At 49.4% G+C, this 18,853-nt stretch overlaps 1 protein-coding gene across 3 annotated transcripts in view; it reads left to right on the forward strand.

Annotated features, from left to right (window-relative positions):
* The first annotated feature begins 12,812 nt into the window (after nucleotides 1–12,812).
* IGSF3 (immunoglobulin superfamily member 3) overlaps nucleotides 12,813–18,853 on the forward strand; it is a 72,460-nt gene continuing 66,419 nt past the window's right edge. For 2 of the 3 annotated variants that reach the window (XM_015879543.2, XM_015879561.2), the window contains exon 1: nucleotides 12,813–12,915. In XM_015879543.2, the coding sequence (XP_015735029.2) occupies nucleotides 12,828–12,915 (88 nt within the window). In that variant the 5' untranslated portion in view covers nucleotides 12,813–12,827. Of the gene's footprint in view, nucleotides 13,332–18,853 lie in introns of all 3 variants that reach the window. The other variant, XM_015879553.3, reaches the window with a different exon arrangement.

Genomic DNA, 18,853 nt, shown 5'->3' on the forward strand with positions numbered 1-18,853 from the left:
TAAGCAATACGTGCTGTTCAGTTTCAGGTCTGCCTCTCCTTTTGCCAAATAAATATTCAGTGATGTATCCTGACATTTGATGGGATGTAGCTATAAGGCCCAGTGAGCTGAGTTCAAAAGCTGCCCATACAGCTCCTGATTCCTATGGAGAAAGGTGAAATGCTGCACGCTTCAGGTCTGAATCATGGCCAAATATGATGGTCCCATACAGTTTTGTTCTGGGCACTGCAGTGCACAAGGGTAATGGGTATACATTTTTCCTCTCCAGCTGGCTAATTTAGATTAGTCCTATGGAGCTAGGGACTAAACACGCAGTCTTTATCGCCTGGTGGTTACCAATAGCAGTCTGTTTGAAAAGTGTTGATGAGTCCCAGTGGCATTCCTGATGGGCAATGTCTCCATCTTTTAAAATCATCCTTACAGACAGGTGATTAATTTCCTTACTGGCACATCCACCTGTGGAAAGAAGAACTGAATGGGCTGGAGGATCATTTTTGCACAGTAATTTATGCATCTAGTCCAATATTGCTCATATTGAGGATCTATTCCTCCTCTATAATTGGGCCAGATTCCATATCCAGAAGCTCTTCTTCCAAGAGAGGGTGAATTATCTAAGCCGTCACCTGTCTAGCACCATTCAGCTGCTATTTATTTCTGACACGTTCATGTCAGTAGAAGGCTTTCCATCCTCACAGAGATGCTGGGAGGTTTCATTTATACAATACTGTAAGATTGTCTGATCAAAGGCATACAAGTGGAAATCATTACTGTGATTTTCAGGCGTGTCTTTAATCATAGACTCTCCCTATTCATCACAGTCATTGCAATTGTAACTCGGAAGTAGGTTCCCTTACCACCTGGCCACTTGCTGCTCTTCTGATCTCCGACTCTTGCCTGCACAGTGAGATTTCTCCTGCATCCCCCCTCCACCTCTGCACTGCAAATATCTCCACTAAAATTTGCTATGATAGCTTCACTTTACACGGATTTGTTTCTGCACATAGGCGTGATATTGAACTTTCTGTGTTCTGAATTTCTCCCACTAGGAAATGAGGATAATTCTTGGTGCTGTCAATGAAGGGACCTTTCATGGTGCCTGACAATCTTGCTGAAATGTCTTAATTACATTCCTATCAGCAGAGAGTATGAAACGAGTTACAGTTTTTTTATAAAAGGATTTTGCACGTCTTCCTGCGGAAAGAAATGAGATTGTTAATGCCCCATCTTCTTGACAATTCACATCTTTTTTTGTCTAATCATGCACCAAGCCTCAGTGCTGTGGTAGCCTCAGGCCAAAAGAATGGAGGTGTCTCCTTTCTGTTGTTTCTATGGGACCTGAGCACCTGACACGGTGATAGAGCTGGTCTATTGCATCTCCCAAAACCAGTGTGTGTGTGTGCTTCCTTCTCCTCTTGTCTCTCTTACCTGTAAAGATTTTGGAAAGTGTGGTGGATGGAGGTGGAGCACCTCCAGAAAGGACTATGTGATGGAGAACCACTGTTATGCTCTGTGAGATCTGTTCTGGGGTCCTAGGTACAGTTGGGTCAATGAAGTTCATCTTCTGCACTCTTAGATTTTGTTTACAAGCAGAATAGGGGAGTTTTGCCCAGGAACTGAGGTCAATCTGGCTTGAAAATGGCACTGTAAATCTGTTTTGGTTTTGACCATGCTGATTTACGGTGCTGCAAACTATGAGAGTGCCAAAAAAATGCTAATGCTGCCAGTTGCCTGGAGTGACAAGAAACCTTATATGCTCTGTCTGGGTGTCTTCATTCCAGCAGCTGTGGGTTTTCACTCTTTCCATGTCTTTGCTCCTTTTCTCTTAAGCCTCCTGTTTATTAGATGTTGCTGCTTTTATAAAGACTGAGGTGTTTCCCAGTTCACATTGCAGAGGATAAATGGCGCTGGAAGATGGGAATGGGCTGTAGAGCCTTCCCACTCTAAATCACAAATTCTAGTCTGGCCCCAGGTCATCTGAAAGTTGTCATCACTTAGAATTTCAATCTACTTATATTTACCCTGCATGATTAAATATTCATGCCAGTATATTCTGCCATGCATGATGAGAATATGCAATATAACCTCGCTGAGAAGGACTTTGTTGCAGGTGTAGTCAAAGTGAATTCTTCATTTGTCATTCGTACATGGTGGACTTCACTCCAGTCTCAGATCATCCCATGTGATCATCCCATTCCAGAGACTGATTTTTATTTTATTTTTACATATACAAACACAGAAATTTTTCCTCATCTTGCCAAGTAAGGCCAAGAATGTAACAGACCATTGTAAATAGCCTTCTCACACCTAGAGATGGGTGATTCCTGTGAGCACCAAGAGATGGCTGGGCGGCAAACCCTTTGCAACAGATCATAGTAGAGCAGCTTCTATTGCAACTAGCTGGTGGATAATTTCCTTGGGGCTGGAAGCCTGGTGCTTTGAACAGCCTGAACTTCACTTTAAAAAAAAAAAAATTATAGTGATTAAGTAAACACAGCTATAATGGAAATCTTTACTCTGCATATTACAAACCAAAATGGCCATGAAGGGAGCAATTACGAAATCTCAGGACTGTGGTGAGGGGAGGAATCTTTTGAGCTGTGCTGTTGTTTGTTTTTGTTCATCATTTATTTCCCCTGGGAAACTCGAATCCGAAGCAGTCTCTGCTGCACTGAAAGATTCTTTACATTTTTGTTAACTCAGTTTTCCATCCAGTCTTGAGCAAGATGTGAGGAAAGATAAGAGTTTTAGACTAAATCACAAGACATGATGGACTACTACCTTGGGGAAGGATTCCTAGATCTGGTTTCCAATTCCCGTTATAAGCCAGCAACACAAGCTGTGCATTGATTGCTCCCTCTCTCTGTTAGCCTTCAATGACGAGACTGATTTTACGAAGACTTGAGAGAGTGGTGAAGATAATGCAGGAGTGGCAATGCTAAAACTAGCGGGAGCTGTAATGACAGTTCAGAGACGGTGGACTTCTTCACTTTCTGGAGATATATGATTGGTCCTAGTGGATCTTCAGGACTTGCTTGATTCAGGAAAATTATAGTGTAAAACTGCATCAGGCTTTCAGCTGATTTTTGCTGATGTTTGTTCAAGACCTGAGGGAAATTAGCTGGTAGACTGGCTCTTAGGAGAAAATTGACTGAGAAATGGAGAACGCAGCTGAGAAACAGTTGGTGAATGATGAGATGAATGGTAATTTCTAGGTAGTCATAGCAAAAAGATTGATGTGGTCCAAAACACTAATACACTTTCTAACTGTGTATAATAATGCAAGTTCAGGAGCTGCTTTGAGGGTAAGAGACAACTTGGAGGCCTTTTCCTTAACTGAGCAGGCTTAACTGAAGAAAAATGGCCTAGGATTTCTTCTTGGGCCCTATTAAAGCTACAGATCTGCTTGCACAGTAGCTCACTGTTGAAACCAAGTGGTGTGCAGACATCACAGCAAAGCAAAGCAACTCTCCACCAAATAATGATTGTTCAAGTTCTTCAGACAAGCACAAGCATTTCTGCTACTGCTTAGCATGTTTCAGGAATGGAGAGTAGTCCAGAATGACTTGAAAGAAGAGAGCAGAAACAGTTCCTATCACATGGCTGTGAAATAGATAAGGGAGAAAATTGTTCTGGTAATATTCTAAACATTCTACCAGCACTGTGGTGAGCATGTCCCAGAGAGATGCTGTGTAAAAGAGAGGGGAAACTTTCTCCTTCCCTGGTGAAACACATTCAGTTTAGGTACAGAGTCTCAGGGCTGAGCTACTGGCTGCCAAGGGGGTCTGCAACAACAGCAGAGCGTGTGGTGTATGGAGAGGAGGAGACTGAGTCTGAAGGAAGAGAGACTGAGGGCTGAAAGGAGGGAATGTGTATGGCAGGGATTTGACAGCACGCTGCTGTTAATGCTGGGGCAAACTAAACTGAAGCAGGGGACCCTCAGCACATCCACACAAAGGGAGCTGTTATTCCTCCTATTCCAGGGTACAGTCAAACACATGCCCACAGGATGGTCTGAAGCCACGTCATCTTCACTTCTTCCAGAAGCCAATTAAGTCTTTCCCAAAGAGATGCTAGATGAAACAGAGGCTTTTCTGAGATTGGTAGTGGTTGTCACCCCAGCACTAATCATAATGAATCACATTCGGGTTCCTATTGAGCTCATATTTTCAAAGAGATGTTGTTTCTTGATCCATTCATTAATATTAATTAGTATAAAGTCACGTTTCGTTTCCCACTTATGTGTCCAAGCTGCATCATCCTTGTGTGCCTAGCCTGTGCTAAAGAACCAGATGCCATTTATGGATGGCACAAAATAATTAGCTAATAGTTAAGGAATACGTATTTCAAGTTAGTTAAATATTTATGCCAGACTTTTTTCCATTTTGGCTCCCAGCCCTCATCTGGGGGTTGCAATGCAATTTAGAGAAGATATGAGAAAGATTTCACAGTTGTATGCAGCAAGCCTTAATTATACATTCTCCAGATGGATGCAAATGTTTGATGTTATACAGATGTTGGCAAGGAAATGACCACCAGGTACCAGAGTAGAAATAGCAGAATTCAGCAAGCATATCAAAATCTAATTCCCTTGTTGTCACTGGATGCTGCGTAACGCATCAGTCACTTTTTTGCTTCTGATCCAGCCTCTTTTGCTCAGAGATCTCTGCTGCAAAACACTTCCAGGTAAATGAATAAAAAAATGACCAGGGCTGGAGAGAGGACACACGTGGCTTGGTCACATCCTGTATCTTCTGTAGAGGTGATTTCAGGCAGCAGGAGAGGTGTCTGCCTTTGTGAATGCTCAGATTCTGCTTGTATCTGCCACACAGGGCCTTCCATTCTTACCCGTACTGAGAGGGTTTCTTTTGCCTGCTCAGAAGCTGCAATTATCAAACACCCAAATTATCCACAATGTCTTGAGCAGATAATTACACTGAGCTAATTATCATGATACCTGGGAGCTTTCACCTTCCTGTGCTCTCTGTCAGGTGCAGACTCAGATCCAGTCTCAGTGGGGATGCAGTTCTGCCAAAACCTGTTTTCTGGAGCAGATCTGGGCTGGGAAACTGGGGTAAGAGCGGGGAGAATGGGTAGTGTTGGCTAATACCTACCTGTTAAAAATAATACCAGGAGAAATAGAGTCTGTCACCAGCTCTCACAAGGGTTACATGCCCTCTAATGGGGTAAGATGAGAATATGTCTTGTGAGCTGCATCTGGGGCAGGAGAAGGAGCAGCGACCCACACCTTTTCTCACTCACCTGCAAGCCACATGCTCCTGCCTTTGAGCTTGCCCGCTTTCACAAGTAAGCAGAAACGGGCTTACTCACTTGGGAGATGGAAAGACTTCTAAGAAGTACGTGGGTGCTATAGTAGATAGCGCCGTGCTTCACTAAACAGAGCCCTTCCCTTTGAGTCAGCCTGCGTTTTGGCGACCCAGCCTTTACAGGCAGAGTTGTGGTTTTTTTTCTCTCGTTTGGACTAAATTATGAAAACCGTGAAGGATTTCTCAAGGTTCCAGTTAAATTGCAGTTTTTGCCATTCCAATCTGCCGTTCCATCTCTGCAGACAAAAACAACTGCATTTTCCCTGCCACCCCTTCTGTGCTGTGAAATAGCTGTCATGCTCTACCCCAGAGTTAGCTGCATTGTTGCGGGGGAAGAAACGTTTTTTTCTGTCCATGCACAAAAGTGAATTGATAAATCTCTTGAGATGAAGAGGCATTTATTTTGTTCTAGAGTGGGAAGAGGATGGAGGAAAAGAGAAGGAGCCTACGGTGAGCTACAGCTCAAGAATCAGTGCATGATATTTATTCCTTGGAGGGGCAACGGAGTGCTGTCCTACCGTTGTTTTTCTCTTAGGTCAGGAGCACAGGAGTGACACTGGAGTAACTCAGTTCTCCCCTCCTGAGAGACAGATGTAGCAGCAGCAGTTTTAACTTATTGCATTTAATAAAGAAGGGAGAGACAATAAAGCAGCAAAATGAAACTTCTGCCCACAGCATGGCAGAAAGGGGAAAGAGGTCAGACAGAAGTCCAAATGCCGGGTTATATTAGGGTTACATTAGGGTTCAAGCTTTCCCTCCCCTGCCAAGAAGTGTCATCTCCTTTCTTTGTTCGAAGAAGGGTCAAAAAAGGAGGTGATCAAGCAGCTCTGCAGAAGTTCCTAAGTAAAGGAAAAACCTCTCTTGCAGTCTGGTGAGAATAACACTCGGTGCTCCAGTTACTGGGGGCACGGGTGAAGGGAGCTAGTGAGGATGCCAGAAAAAGAGTGCAGCAGGCGTCATTGCATGGTGGTGATCTACTTTTAAGTGATACCAGAAAAACCTATTAAATATATAACCTCAGCGCCCAGAAAAATGTGTTAAGAGGTTTATTCGTGTAGGAAAAGCTTCATCTTATAAATATAGATAAGGGCTTCTTTTTTTCCCTTCTTTTGGATTTCCTATAGAGAAAATGCACTTGGACTGTAATTTCCCTTCTGGGAAGCTCTACCTAGTTATGCTGCTTGCTGTTTGGCAGGACTGCTATGCTGCACTGTAAATGGGATAGCTCAGCGCAGTGAGACCTTCTTAATGCTGATCCCGCTGTATCCTGCTCTAAGCCCCATCCTGCAAAACTTCATGTGCTGCCCTCATAGGGGGCTGATGGCTTCCCTGAGAACCCCTGTGTGCTGATGGTGCAGCATTGCTGCTGTTCCCTTAAGGCCTTGCCTCCTGCAGGACCACTGATGGCTGACCTGTGAGGGAGGGGAAGATGCAGAAGACACAGAGGGGGATCCTGCTCTTCTTATTTTTCCTTCTCTCTTTCAACACAGAGAGACTTCCATTTCAGGCAATGCCAAGCACCTGAAGTGCAAATGCTTCCATACAGATTAAACCCACCTTACTTTAGTTTGCCAGCTTCCTGGCTTTGAGAGGGCAGAACGGGACCTGTCGTCACTCCTCAGCCTCACCTACTGACAGAATTCCAACTACCATCTTAGTGCTGACCACAAATCATCCTGCTGCACTTCTGTGCATCCATCTTCTTCAGTCCATGCTAAAATGTAATTCTGTTTGTTGTTTCTTTAGGGATGGCTGTCAAAAGGTCAAGCTCAGCAATGCTAAGCCTGGCCCGTTCTTTCTCTCAACCCTTTTCACATCTCACCAGAGTTCTTGTCATGTGTGGCCACTAACAAGTAAACAAAGTGTCTGCAGACATGGACACACCAGTGGCTTAATCACAATGACTAATGTTGCCTCATGGCTTCTTTACGCTCCTCTATCTACATTCATCTGCTGTGGCTTTGCCTGTTGATCAGCAGCTGTGAATCAGGGCATTTTCTTTTCCCTTCTCTCCCCACATGCACAGGGGCCCCACTCTGTGCTTGTTGATCCTAAGGGCTATGACAGTTTCCAAGATCACCCCATTGCCCAGAGAGAGGATGACTCATGTCCTGCTGGTATGGGGAAGATCCTGTGATGAGTGTGAAGGACCATCCCATCTGTGTGAGTTGTGAAATACCACGATGATGCTGTGTTTGCATTATAACGCTGCTGTGTTTGACTGCTGAGGTGGAAGTGGAGCTTAGCTTCATATCACATTGCAACACTTCTGCCTTGTTCCTTCTTGGGCTCTGTTGCTGGTCTGTTCAACACACGCACAGTATCACCAAGGTTGGTAAAGACGTCTAAGATCATCTAGTCCGATCTGTGATATATTTGCAAACATCTCGTTTTGATGTATTTCTACCAGAGTGCTCTGGGTCTGTTTTCCTGATTGCTTTCTGCCTTGGAAGAAGGTTAGGATGAGACCTGACCTCTGTCTCTGCACCCACACAGATCAGTCCAAGTGCTACCACGTTGACTGGCAGCTCTTCCTCTGCTGCAGGGGCACTTGCCAGAAAGTGCATGAGATGCTGCAATGAGTGCTACTTCTTGGGGTGGAAACCAAAGAAGAGAAGGATGTGTTAGTGACCTTATTATCCTAAAACAAGTCTGCAGGAAAGACGTTTGCTGAGGACAGTGAATCTGCCTGGCATTGAGCATCCTGCAGACCTGTTGCCTCCTCTCCCAGCTTCAAAACGGTGAGAGATGACAGTAAAGAGAAGTGAGAGAGGTGTCCCTGGCTCCATTTGGTTCTGGAGATGTAAGTTTGCTTTTTCACCTGGAGGCCTACCCGCTTGGTTGTTGTGAGGGCAGAGTGGGTCTGGGTTGGGCAAGCTGCTTCCAACATCTCACTGCAAGGAGCAGGGCAGTGTTTGCTCTGCCAGTGTACTAATTTAAATTAGTTGGCTGCAGCACTAATGCACAGAACTTGTTGCCTCCCTTGGGAGACTCCAGGAGCTGAGGAGTCGGAGGTGATAAGTCACAGGCAGAGCAGAGCAGAAGCTTTGTGCTGCAGGCAGGTGCCTGGCTGCCCGTGTTCTGAGCTTGTGGTTGGGGTTGGAATTGAGTGAACAAAGCTTTTCAAGTTTGCAGAGGTCTGCCTTGTGGGGCTGTGCTCTTCGGATGGGGGATGGAATGCTGAAGGGGAAGGATTGAACCACAAAGATCTGTGACCCTAACGTGAGCTGAGACCAAAGCCAAAGCAGGGTTCCTAACTACACGACTCCTAAACCAATCACTGAATTATGAGCCTTCATTGTTCCTGTTTGCTCTCCATAACCACTGCAACCAGAGTAGGCTGCCCAGCACCATGACCTCCAAGGAGGAGATCCCACAACTACTCTGGTCAACCTGTGCCAGGGCTCCTTTACTCGCACATTGCAGAAGTGCTTCCTGATGTTCAGAGTGAACCTCCTGTGCCCTCGTTTGTGCTCATTGCCTCTCGCTCTGCCACTGGGCAATGCTGGAAAGAGCCTCTGTCCTCTTTGCACCATCCCTGCAGGTATTCATAAGTATTGCTAAGATCCCTCTAGAGTCCTCTTCAGGCCAAGCTGCTGAGCCACTCCACCTCACAGACCCTCCTCATAGGAGAGATGCTCCAGTTCCTTTGTTATCTTCCTGGTCTTTCACCAGACTCTCTCTAGTATGTCCAGATCTCTCTTGTACTGGGGGGCCAGGACTGGACCCAGCAGTCAGGTGCAGCCTCACCAGTGCCAAACAGATGATTCCCAGATCACTTAGTTATTGCATAAAGGTCACCAACGCCCACAGCAAAATGCAAGCAGGGTTGCTGCTATCTTCCAAAATCTGCTGTCAGGCCAATATCGAGAGAAGTATGAATTACTAATTGGCCTCAATCACGGAAATGAAGGCGTGGACTCTGAAGCCTAATGATTACATACTTCTTTCAGAGTAACAATCAAAGTGCTTATCATAGCTAACTGGATGAAAGAAATGTTTCACGATAGATGACAGCAGTGGAGAAACTGCTTCTTTTTCTTTCTTTTTCTTTTGTACAGTTGCCCAGGAGTGTTTAGAAAGAATTCAGCCACACCCAGAGAGTCCCACGCTGTTACATCCAGCCGAGAAATCCATTTTCTTTCCTCAAAATGAGTCTGTGGACAAACGTGAAGTGCAACCGAAGGCTCAAAGTCCTGTGGGATGGGAGGCGAAAAGTCGCTTTGGCAAAGGAGTTTTCTTGTTCTTTTTACTAATGAAACATCCATTAATTTTCTGGTTGCCCCTGAGAAACGCTGACGATGGCAATGTTTATTTGCACATTTTCTACGACGCTTTTCTTCCCGGTGGAAATAAGAAAACAAAGACAAGCTGCTACTCTGCCAGTAACCACGAGGCTGGAATCCAGTCCTTTACTCACCTGCCTCACTCTGGCACACAAACAAATGACAGGGAAGTCTGTATGAACCAGCAGAATGTCACAAACCTGGGACCTGAGCTTGCTTTTGGCAGGTAGAATTAGAAAGCAGCACCTCCGGACCTCTTCATCTCCAGCAAACACACTGAGCTTGACACATGCTGGGGGTCGCTGCACATCACTCAGCAAGATGTTTCCCTAGCAGCATTCCCAAGCTGGTAGCGTCACGCTTGCCTTGCAGACAGATCATAACCCCAGGCAGAGAGCCACTTCAGACATGGGGACGGTCATGAAATAATTGGTGTACTCTTCTGTCAAGCAAACAGTTAAAGAAAATCTGCAAAGGGATTAGCTGCCGTACACTCTGGTGCTTGCTGACAGATGTCCTGGAAATCTGGAAGCGTGTCGATATATCTATACATAGGGTTTTGTGCTTTTCCCTCCTTCTGTCTGTCCTCATCCCTCTGACCAGAGTACAAATAGGAACTCCCTTCAAGCTGCCTTGTTGCCACGCACACACACCACGTGCTGGTGCCAGGGTGCAGCCTCAGCTGTGCTGCACCCAAATATCGATGCCAGCCTTCCTGCCATGGCAGCGCTGTGACGCGAGCTAGGGCAGTTAGCATTTTATCTCTGTTCCAACTGCAGCCTCTCTGATCGTTTTAAAGCAGTTTAAATGCTGGCCATTAAATATAAATATCTTCTTTTTCCTCCGGGTGAAACCGATGTTCAAAACTTTGCAGCGTAAATAAGGTCTGGAGAAAATGTTTTCAGCAACATTACAGTCCAGCTAAGTCATAGAATCACAGCATCAACAAGGCTGGAAAGATCACTAAGATCTCCCAGTCCAACCACCACCCCACACCCACCATGCCTGCTAACCACGTCCCTCAGTGTCACATCAACACGGTTCTTAAACACCTCCAGAAGTAGTGATTTCACCACTTCCCTGGCTGTGGCCATCCATCCTCACCATAGCCCTGAGCTCTGGCTGTGTCTCCGGTCTCCCCTTCAGCAATATGGCAGGAGAGATTGGTCCAGATCATGACCTCTCCCATGCACATCCTCAAGCCTGAAGACCCCAACTGCTGTGGATCTTCTTTTATGGTCTCGGGACAAATCACGTAGCCACAGACCTGCTCTGCTGCCATTACCTGAGTGAGCAGAGCAAAGAGAGTTGGGGCAATGATGTCACTTTGCTTCCCCAGGGCAAAGGATGCTGCTGCCCACTGCAAATACTATTGCAGCATCCTGCTGCCAAAAAGCATGTGCATGGCCTGACCTAAACAGTCTGGCTGTCATGAGGAGGGCGCTTCTCAATGGCACGATTGTTCTGGGAAGCTTCCTCATGGTCACCACGTGCTGCACGTGCTCGTCTGAGAGGCGGCCTTCCTGTTCCTCCTTCTCCAGGCATGGGACGGACATGGGAGCCCCACCAGCAGCAACAAACAGCCAGCTGAGCCCCAGTGGTGGCTCAGTTCCCCACAGATACAGGGTAAGGGATGGGGTTTTCCTTCAGAGATCAAGGAGAGATTGCAGAGCCCTCTGAAGCGCTCGGGTGTACACTAACACCTTCTTTGTTACTGGGGTCAAGCAGAAGAAGTGCAAAGGTGATGAAGATTTTGAAACACAGGTTCCCATTAATCGACTTTAGCAAATGCAGTTCTTATTGTAATCTAATTCGACTGGAATTGGATTAATCTTCTAATGCTATAATGTCATTTCCATGCTCTTTTGATATTTTTATTGTTCCCGTGCGTTAATGCAATACCCTGCCAGAGCTCTGAGAAGGGGATGTGGATGTTCAGTGTGTCTGTGATAACATTTTCACAGGGCATTTTTGTGCTCCCATTAGGCTCACAAACGTGCTGTAAATAGCAAGAACGCACCTAAATTCCTCTTGAATTCCCTTGCAACAGGCTCTGCTGGTGAGGGACGTGCATTCAGAGCAAGGAAAGCAGCACACTGCTCCTGGCCTGGCCCTGCCTGCTTGGGCAGCTCGCCTGAATCGTACCTCTGTTTCCATCCTGAGATGGAAATAATCTGTCCATGCAGGAATGTGCTGGATCCCCTGTGTGACGTTTCAGCCCTACAATCGTCTAAGAGAGAAGGCAAACAGAGCAGTGCTTTTCACCCGCTCTTATCAACACCCCTGTTCCTTTTCCAACTCTCACTCGAAGGCACTGGAGATGTAATTAAAGCTCAAGGGCCAAAGCGTGCACTTCATTTCAGTGTAAAGACGCTGCTAACCCTTTCTCTTCCACACCTCTCCCATCGCTCTGCTCCTCCGCTCCGAGCGCATGACAGAGCTGCAAATTAAACCTCCCACTCGGAAAATGTCACAGCTTAACGCTATTAGCCCGCAGGAACGGAATCTGCTGGGTCACTGAGTGCGGGCTGCCGCCGGATTTGCCACCACGGCCACACCGGGGAACGCAGTGTGCCCATATGCCAACCCAGGCAGCTCCTGCCTCCTGCTGCACAGCTCCTCAAGGCAGCACGAGGTCGGGGCTGTGCCCCATCTTCGTGTGGCACAGACGGGCCGGGTCCTGCATGCACAGCACCCGGGCCTCATCCAGCACGGGGTGCACAAGCAGGAGAGTCTGTGCGGGACCCGGCTTCACTCTCACTACATCACCCTGTCTCTAATCTAACTTTCTTGAGCCAGCCAGGGGGTTCGTTTGAAGAAACGGTCAAACATCTGCACTTTTGAGAAGAGCTTTCTCGTTCATCTTCAATTTACAAACCACACAGACCCCCAGTGCCCAGCACAGCCGTACTCGAGCATTTCGCAGCCTCCTGGATGCGCTTCCTACACAGTCCCGTCGTCAGGCACAGGGCACCGCGGACGCCCCGGGACAGCGGGACGGGCTCGGCGGAGCCCAAACTCGTCCCGCCCCGCTGCCTTCGCATCAGAACAAAGGCAGCGTTTAGGACGTTCCCCGGCCGGCCGGCTTCCGACGAGCCCCGCAGACAGCATTTAGCCCGTTAACACAAAGACACCCGCACTATCCCCGCTCCCTACCCCCGTCTCGGCTCCCCCCCGCCCTGCCGCCGGGACCCCGCTCCGCCAGCCTCGCTCTCGGATGGGCGGGCCGGGCGGGGGGCGGAGTTTGGCGGCGCGGAGGAAGCGCCGGGCACCCCGCGGCGGCGGCGACAGAGCCGGGCGGGCAGGTGAGGCTGTCGGGCCGCTTGGGTGCTCGCTCTCCGTTGGTTCCCGCAACTTTTCGGCGTGGGGGCTTCCGGCCGCCGTTCCGCCTCCTCCCGAGCCGCCCGGAGGATTCTCGCTCTCCTCCTGCCTCTTCCTCCGAGAGCCGAGCGGGGCCGCGGGCAGGGAGGGAAGGAGGGGAGGCGCGGCGGCCGCCCCGTTGCGGGGGCGATGCCCCCGCCCGCCTTGGCGCCTCCCCGTGCCGGCCCCGCCGCCTTCCCTTTGTGCCGCCGGGCCCGGCGCGACGCCCGCCCCGGCAGCCGGCGGCCCGCGGCGCCCCGCGGCGGGAGGTAAGGGCGGCCGCCCCCGCGCCCCGCAGCCATGCGGACCCCGCGGCCGCTGCCGGTGTCGCCGCCGCTTCTCCTCTTCGTCTTCCTCTTCGGTGAGTGCCGGCGGCGAGAAGGGAGGGACGGGACCCCCGGGAGCGGGGCGGCTCGAGGGGTGCCGCGGTCCTGCGGGCGGGGGGAGGAGGGGAGCGCTGCCGTGTGCGTGCGGGTACAACCGGGGCTGCGCCTCTGCCGCTGCCATCGGCGCCGAGGGACAGGGTCCCGCGTGGGAGCGGGCGGGAGCTCGAGGGGAGATGCACCGGGATGGGAGGGCAGCTCTGCGCGGCTGGACGAGGGCCCTGTGAGGGGTGAAGGCGGAGAGAGGGCGGCCCCCGTTGGAGTGTTTTGTGCCGTCTCCGCGAACTCCTCCGGCAGTTCCCTCTCCCCGTCCCGCCGCCGTTTGTGCCTCGTCCCGTCCCGCAGCGTCCGCGTGTCACGCGTCCCTTTCGGTCCCGCTGTCGGAGGTCCCTCCCTACGGGTTTGGGCACGGCAGAACGCGAGGCGATCGGCTGCAAGCCTCGCTTTGCGGCGGGCTGTCAGCATGGCTCGGTGCCCGTGAGTCAGTGGGAACGTTTTTGGAAAGCACCCTTATGCTGGGGCAGCCCGTGTGCGTCGAGTCAGCTCGGAGCTGTTCTGGTTTGCCTTTTTGTCGGGGGGGGGGATTTCCTCCTCGTGTCTCAGCTGCCGCTACAGCGGGAGCGGGGCTGGCAGCCTCCCTTGCCCAAGGTGCTGTCACGTACCTGCCCTGCCGATTTGAAAAGGACGGCTTCGCTTCAATTGCAGCCGTGCTTCCACATCTGTAATTTGTGCTTGTGCACGCCTGCTTGTGGTTTCTATTGCTGCTGCCTTCCCTCGGGAAAGTGAGAGGGGGTAGAGAGACAGAGGGCTCCTTTGAGATGGTTTTGGAGAGGGCTCAAACTTCACTAACAGCAGCTCTCGCAGACACCGACCATCTCACAGCTAAGTTTAACTGGGTGCCCACCCAGCCCACAGAATGGGTGTAGATGGGCAGCAGATGCTCCCTGCCTTGCCTCTGCATGCTGGAGCTCTCTGGCTGAAGAACAATAACAGCGTGCTGGATTAAGCGCTCCTAATATGGAGCGAGTGGTTTGGTGTCCCAGCGCACCCGGCCGGTGCAGTGATTTAGCAGCAGAGGGCATTGCTCGGCCCGAGGCTTCCTCAGGGTGGGTGCGAGGGGCACCACCAGGCACCCCGTGGCCATGTCGAGTTGCATTGAGGTGCTTTCACCTGGGTTTCCATAGGCAGCCAGTGTGCATTCGCCAAGCTGATGGTCTCAATGAGAGCGAGTGCGACTCAGAGCCTTGTGCTGCACGCGGTGCCTTGGGTGCTGTGTGTACAACTGAGGCGTAATGGATTGGCTGGGGGAGAGGGAAAAGCCTTGTTTCATAACGTAGAGCTCCAGCTGGATGTGAAGGAACTGCAGCTTTCCAACCAAGTAACGTTACTGCTATGCTGCGTGGATAAGGTGCCGTGGGCTGAGTGTACAAGAAACACAACTCGATTTTTCTGCCCCCTTTTGCAAAGTCATCAAAATCGCTGAGGGAGGAGTGCTGGTTATGGAAGGAATCGGCGGATGGTTTAATGGAATGCATCGAGCGTTAACGAGCTAACGGACCCGTGTAGCTGCCAACACAGGGCTTGGCAACCCACATCTGGCTTGTGGGCGTAGCGTGGGTAGGTTGCTGTGCTTCTTCCCCCTCTGGTTGCGATGTTTGTTACAGGGCTCTCTAAACAAGTGGCACTTCATCACAGCGAGCACAAAATGGGAAGATAGAGCAAGTGCTGTAAATAACGCTCACGCAGCGAGGAGACCATTAATACTTGTGCCAGCCAGTGCTAATCCTGCATGTAGCGGCAAGATTTACCTTCTTTTTTTTGTTGCAGGGATGTAAAGTCTGATGCTACTCATATTTATGGTGTAATATATAGGAAACACAATAGGCTTCTGGGGAACGCTGAATCCATTCATGTTGGTGACTGGTTTATGAATAGTTCTGTGTGTGAGGCTCTGGCGGTATCCAGAATGCCACCTGTGAATGCAATTTACGGCTCTTTGTGTTCAAACATTGCATATGTATATATGTACATAGACTCATTACCCTCTTCCTCTCTCTATTCATGCATAGTAATTGGTGATTTATTTGCGATTCCTGGAGGGGAGTACAGCCTGCGGAAGGTCTTGAAACTGCAGATCACTTGTAAATGGCATGTTGGAGGGAATAATGATGCAGGGGTGACTCCGGAAGAGACAAGAGATGAGCTGAAGGGCTGATTGCTCCCGGAGCTGGCTGCCTGGGGAGCAGCAGAGTGCAGCCAGAGTGTGCTGCTCCTGCTCCCCCTGCTTTGCTGCTGCTGGCAAAGAAGGCAGCAGAGTGGGTGTCTGCCCACATGAGCTTTGGGGCTGTTTGTGAGTACTGAAGCTGGCAGCTTCGGAGCATCAGTGGCACCTCATCTGTTCCCAGATGCATTGTTAGCTTCGGTGGCCAAGATTGAGCTCGCTCCATCTGCGTGTGCTCTAAGTGCTCTGCTCGAAGCTTGCTTTTTGCAAGCAGACTATACTGCCATTGCATTGTGTTCTCTTGCCCTTAAGTACATATTACAGGATGCAGGATGTAGCTGTACTACCTCTGTGCAGTGCCATGAGACTCCAAACCCAGTCTGGCCAAAGCTGTGTGCCTAGCAGAGGCTGCGTGCCCACCTCAGCCACCTGCACAGGGCTGGCTGGCTCCACTCTTATGTGGTTCCTGCCATCCCCGAATGGGGCTCCTCATGGGGAGGCTCCCTCCCTTCATGGCTGCATGACCTCCTGAGGCTTCAGAAAATCCTGTTTATTTGTACAGGAGGTTTTGTTTTATAAGCAAATTGTTGTCTTCTAGTTGACCTTCCGTCAAGTTAGGTTTCTTTATTAAAGCGGTTTTTATTGTAAATCGAATGCATACTTGGAACGTTTGTACCAGACCCATTAACTAAAGTGAAAGGCAGAATAAAGAGAGACACACAGTCATTGCGGGGGAGAGGGTCACAAGGAGTTTGGGAAGGAGAGTTCTTCAGTGTTGGGAGACTTGAGGAATTTATAGGACCAGATATGTTTTGTTTCTTGTGGTTTGTTGTTTTCTTCCTTCCTTCCTTCCTTCCCCCTGTCTTGGCCTTCTTTGTTACCCCTACACAATCAATCCTGGTCCAGACATTATCTTGAAGGTTATACAGGCTGATATGAAGCCAGAGGTGTCTTGGCTGGTTGAACTGAGATGAACTGGCGAGTGCTTCTTGCTGTGTGATGGGATAGCTATCTGCAGACCCTGCCCACAGGTTTACTATGCTGCTGGGAAAACTGCTTGAAAGAAAGAGGAAGGCTTTTCAAGCACAACTGGGTGGTGTTCTTGTTGCTAGGACTCTTCAGCTTGCGGTACGACTTGTCTGCTCATACCATGGATGTTCAGCCCTCCAGACAGTGTCTGGAAAACTACAGTATTATGACTTGCCTCTGGCTTTCGGGTTACTAAATACCCCATAATGATAACCTACTAAATTTGTTTCGACACCGTTTTTATATTGCCTTCTCTTTTCATATAGCGTGCTCTTAAGGAGTAGTTCTCTGGCTAAATGTCTGGTGACATTCAGCATCTGTTTCCTATCAGCTCTGCAGAGGCTCAAGCTGATTCCTCTCTAGATAACGTGGGGTTTGAGCAAATCACAAAGCGAAGAGTCTGCAGCTGTCTGCTGTGAATCCTGGGTGGCTGCGTGCCTGTGTGTCATTGCCAGCTTGAACCTGTTGCTCACCCTGCCTCCCTTGGTGTGCTGAGAGTGTGTTCCAGTGAGGTGCATTAGTAAACCACCTAATAACAAAAAGCTTAAGTAGGGAAATGGCGAGGAGACAAGAGAAAATCTTGCCTTTCTGCTAAAGTTCCATTTCAATAACCTGAGAATAATTGGACGCTATCACAAAACCAGACCATCTTAGTAGAAGGATGGGAAGGTTTCCTCAAAAAGGGAAAGGCTTTGCCATTCTGTGTGTCTGTGCCTCACTTGGACAAGTGCTTAAAAGCAGCTCTGGCTTCTATGGCTGCTCCTTTCCAATGTCACTCTGTCATCAGTGCCTCCTTGGTGTTTGCAGGCATGTCTCCTGCAGGCCCAGAGGGAAGGAGGAGGCAAACTATGGTGACATGGAGGCAGAGATGGGAGATATGCTGAACTAGAGCACTAAGGGGAGGGGTGAGGTATAGCCATGAGCAATGGTAGCACTACTCTATAAGGCTTGGTCAGATTGGCCTTTAGGGTTTTGTTCTTGCAGCCCTTGCAAACAGCTCAGCAGGGGCTGACGTGACTGGAGGTGATTTTGATGCATAGCTTTCGTGGTGTTGTCAAGTGGTGTATTTCGTGGTTTGGTTTTACTTCTAGTTCAAAACTGACGGTATGTGGATTGCTTTGCTTTCCAGCAAAGAAATTCCCTTCTGGAGCCATAGTGATTACAGGGGAAGAGTGGGAATGGAAGGTATGTCTGGCTTTACTGGGGATTTTGTTTGTTTGTTTCCTTGGCAATCAGTTCACCTCCCAGCTGTGTCCCTGATGGCTCTGCCTGCGGCACACTGTCACTTTTATGGCTTTTGGCCTTTGTATGGAGGCTGATAAACTTGTTAGAGGCAGCTGGGAGCAGGGTGAGGTAGATGCATTGCTCTGTGGACTCTGCAGAGCTAAATGCGAGAGGAACTCGGCGCTGAGCCAGGCTGCTGAGCTATATGGGAGTTTTCTGAGGCCTTCAGAGCAATGGAGACCTGAGGGCGAGGCGCTGAGTTTCCATAAAACAAAGAGTTTTCTGTTTGCCTCATAAGGAAAGAAGGGCTCAAGAGGGCATGGGTACAGGGGCTTGACTGCTGGGGTAAATTGAGGTTTTGCTCCTTGGACAGTTGCTGCCTCCATTTTGCCTCATCGGCAGGAACCTACACAAGTCTCACTGCATCTCTGCAGGTGGAGCCGGGCTGGGGTGAAAGCCAAGGGAGAAAGCTGGAGGCTGTTGTCAGAAGTAGTCTGGGAGCTCTGTGCTCCAGAAAGCCCTGCTGCTGGAGTCTGGCACTTATTAACTCTGGTTACCAGTACTTGGATCTAGCCGACAGGCTGTGGCTGGCTGCCAGCCCAAAATTACCAGCCCAGGTGTCAAGCTTCATTGGTTCTTTCTTGCGAGCTTGAAATAGGAGCTCCCAACAAGCATGTGTGCCAGCCCTTCTTCTAGTCATGTTTCTTCATACGGCTTTGTAAAACGTTCGTGGTAATTATAGTACTTACTAATATTTATTCCCTTCTAAGCAATTATCTGACTGCGTTTATCTCCGGTGTGCTTTCAGAGTGCTCTGCCTCCTTTTACCCTATCGTTTCATCTCTACTGCTCAGCACGTGCTGCTCCCTCCCTCCTCCACACAGAGCTATTGCTCTTCTGCTGCTCCATCTCCCTTGTGTTCTTTGCTTTGGCTCCTGCCAGCCGGCCTTCTGCTGCCTAATTCTGTTGGGTCACTGCTGAGCTGCCTGGCTGGGTGTTAAGGTGCTTTGCAATGGAGGGCATGGA

This window comes from Coturnix japonica, chromosome 1, assembly GCF_054131305.1.
Source record: "Coturnix japonica strain WE chromosome 1, WE-NBRP24, whole genome shotgun sequence".
In the NCBI taxonomy this organism is placed as follows: Eukaryota; Metazoa; Chordata; class Aves; order Galliformes; family Phasianidae; genus Coturnix; species Coturnix japonica.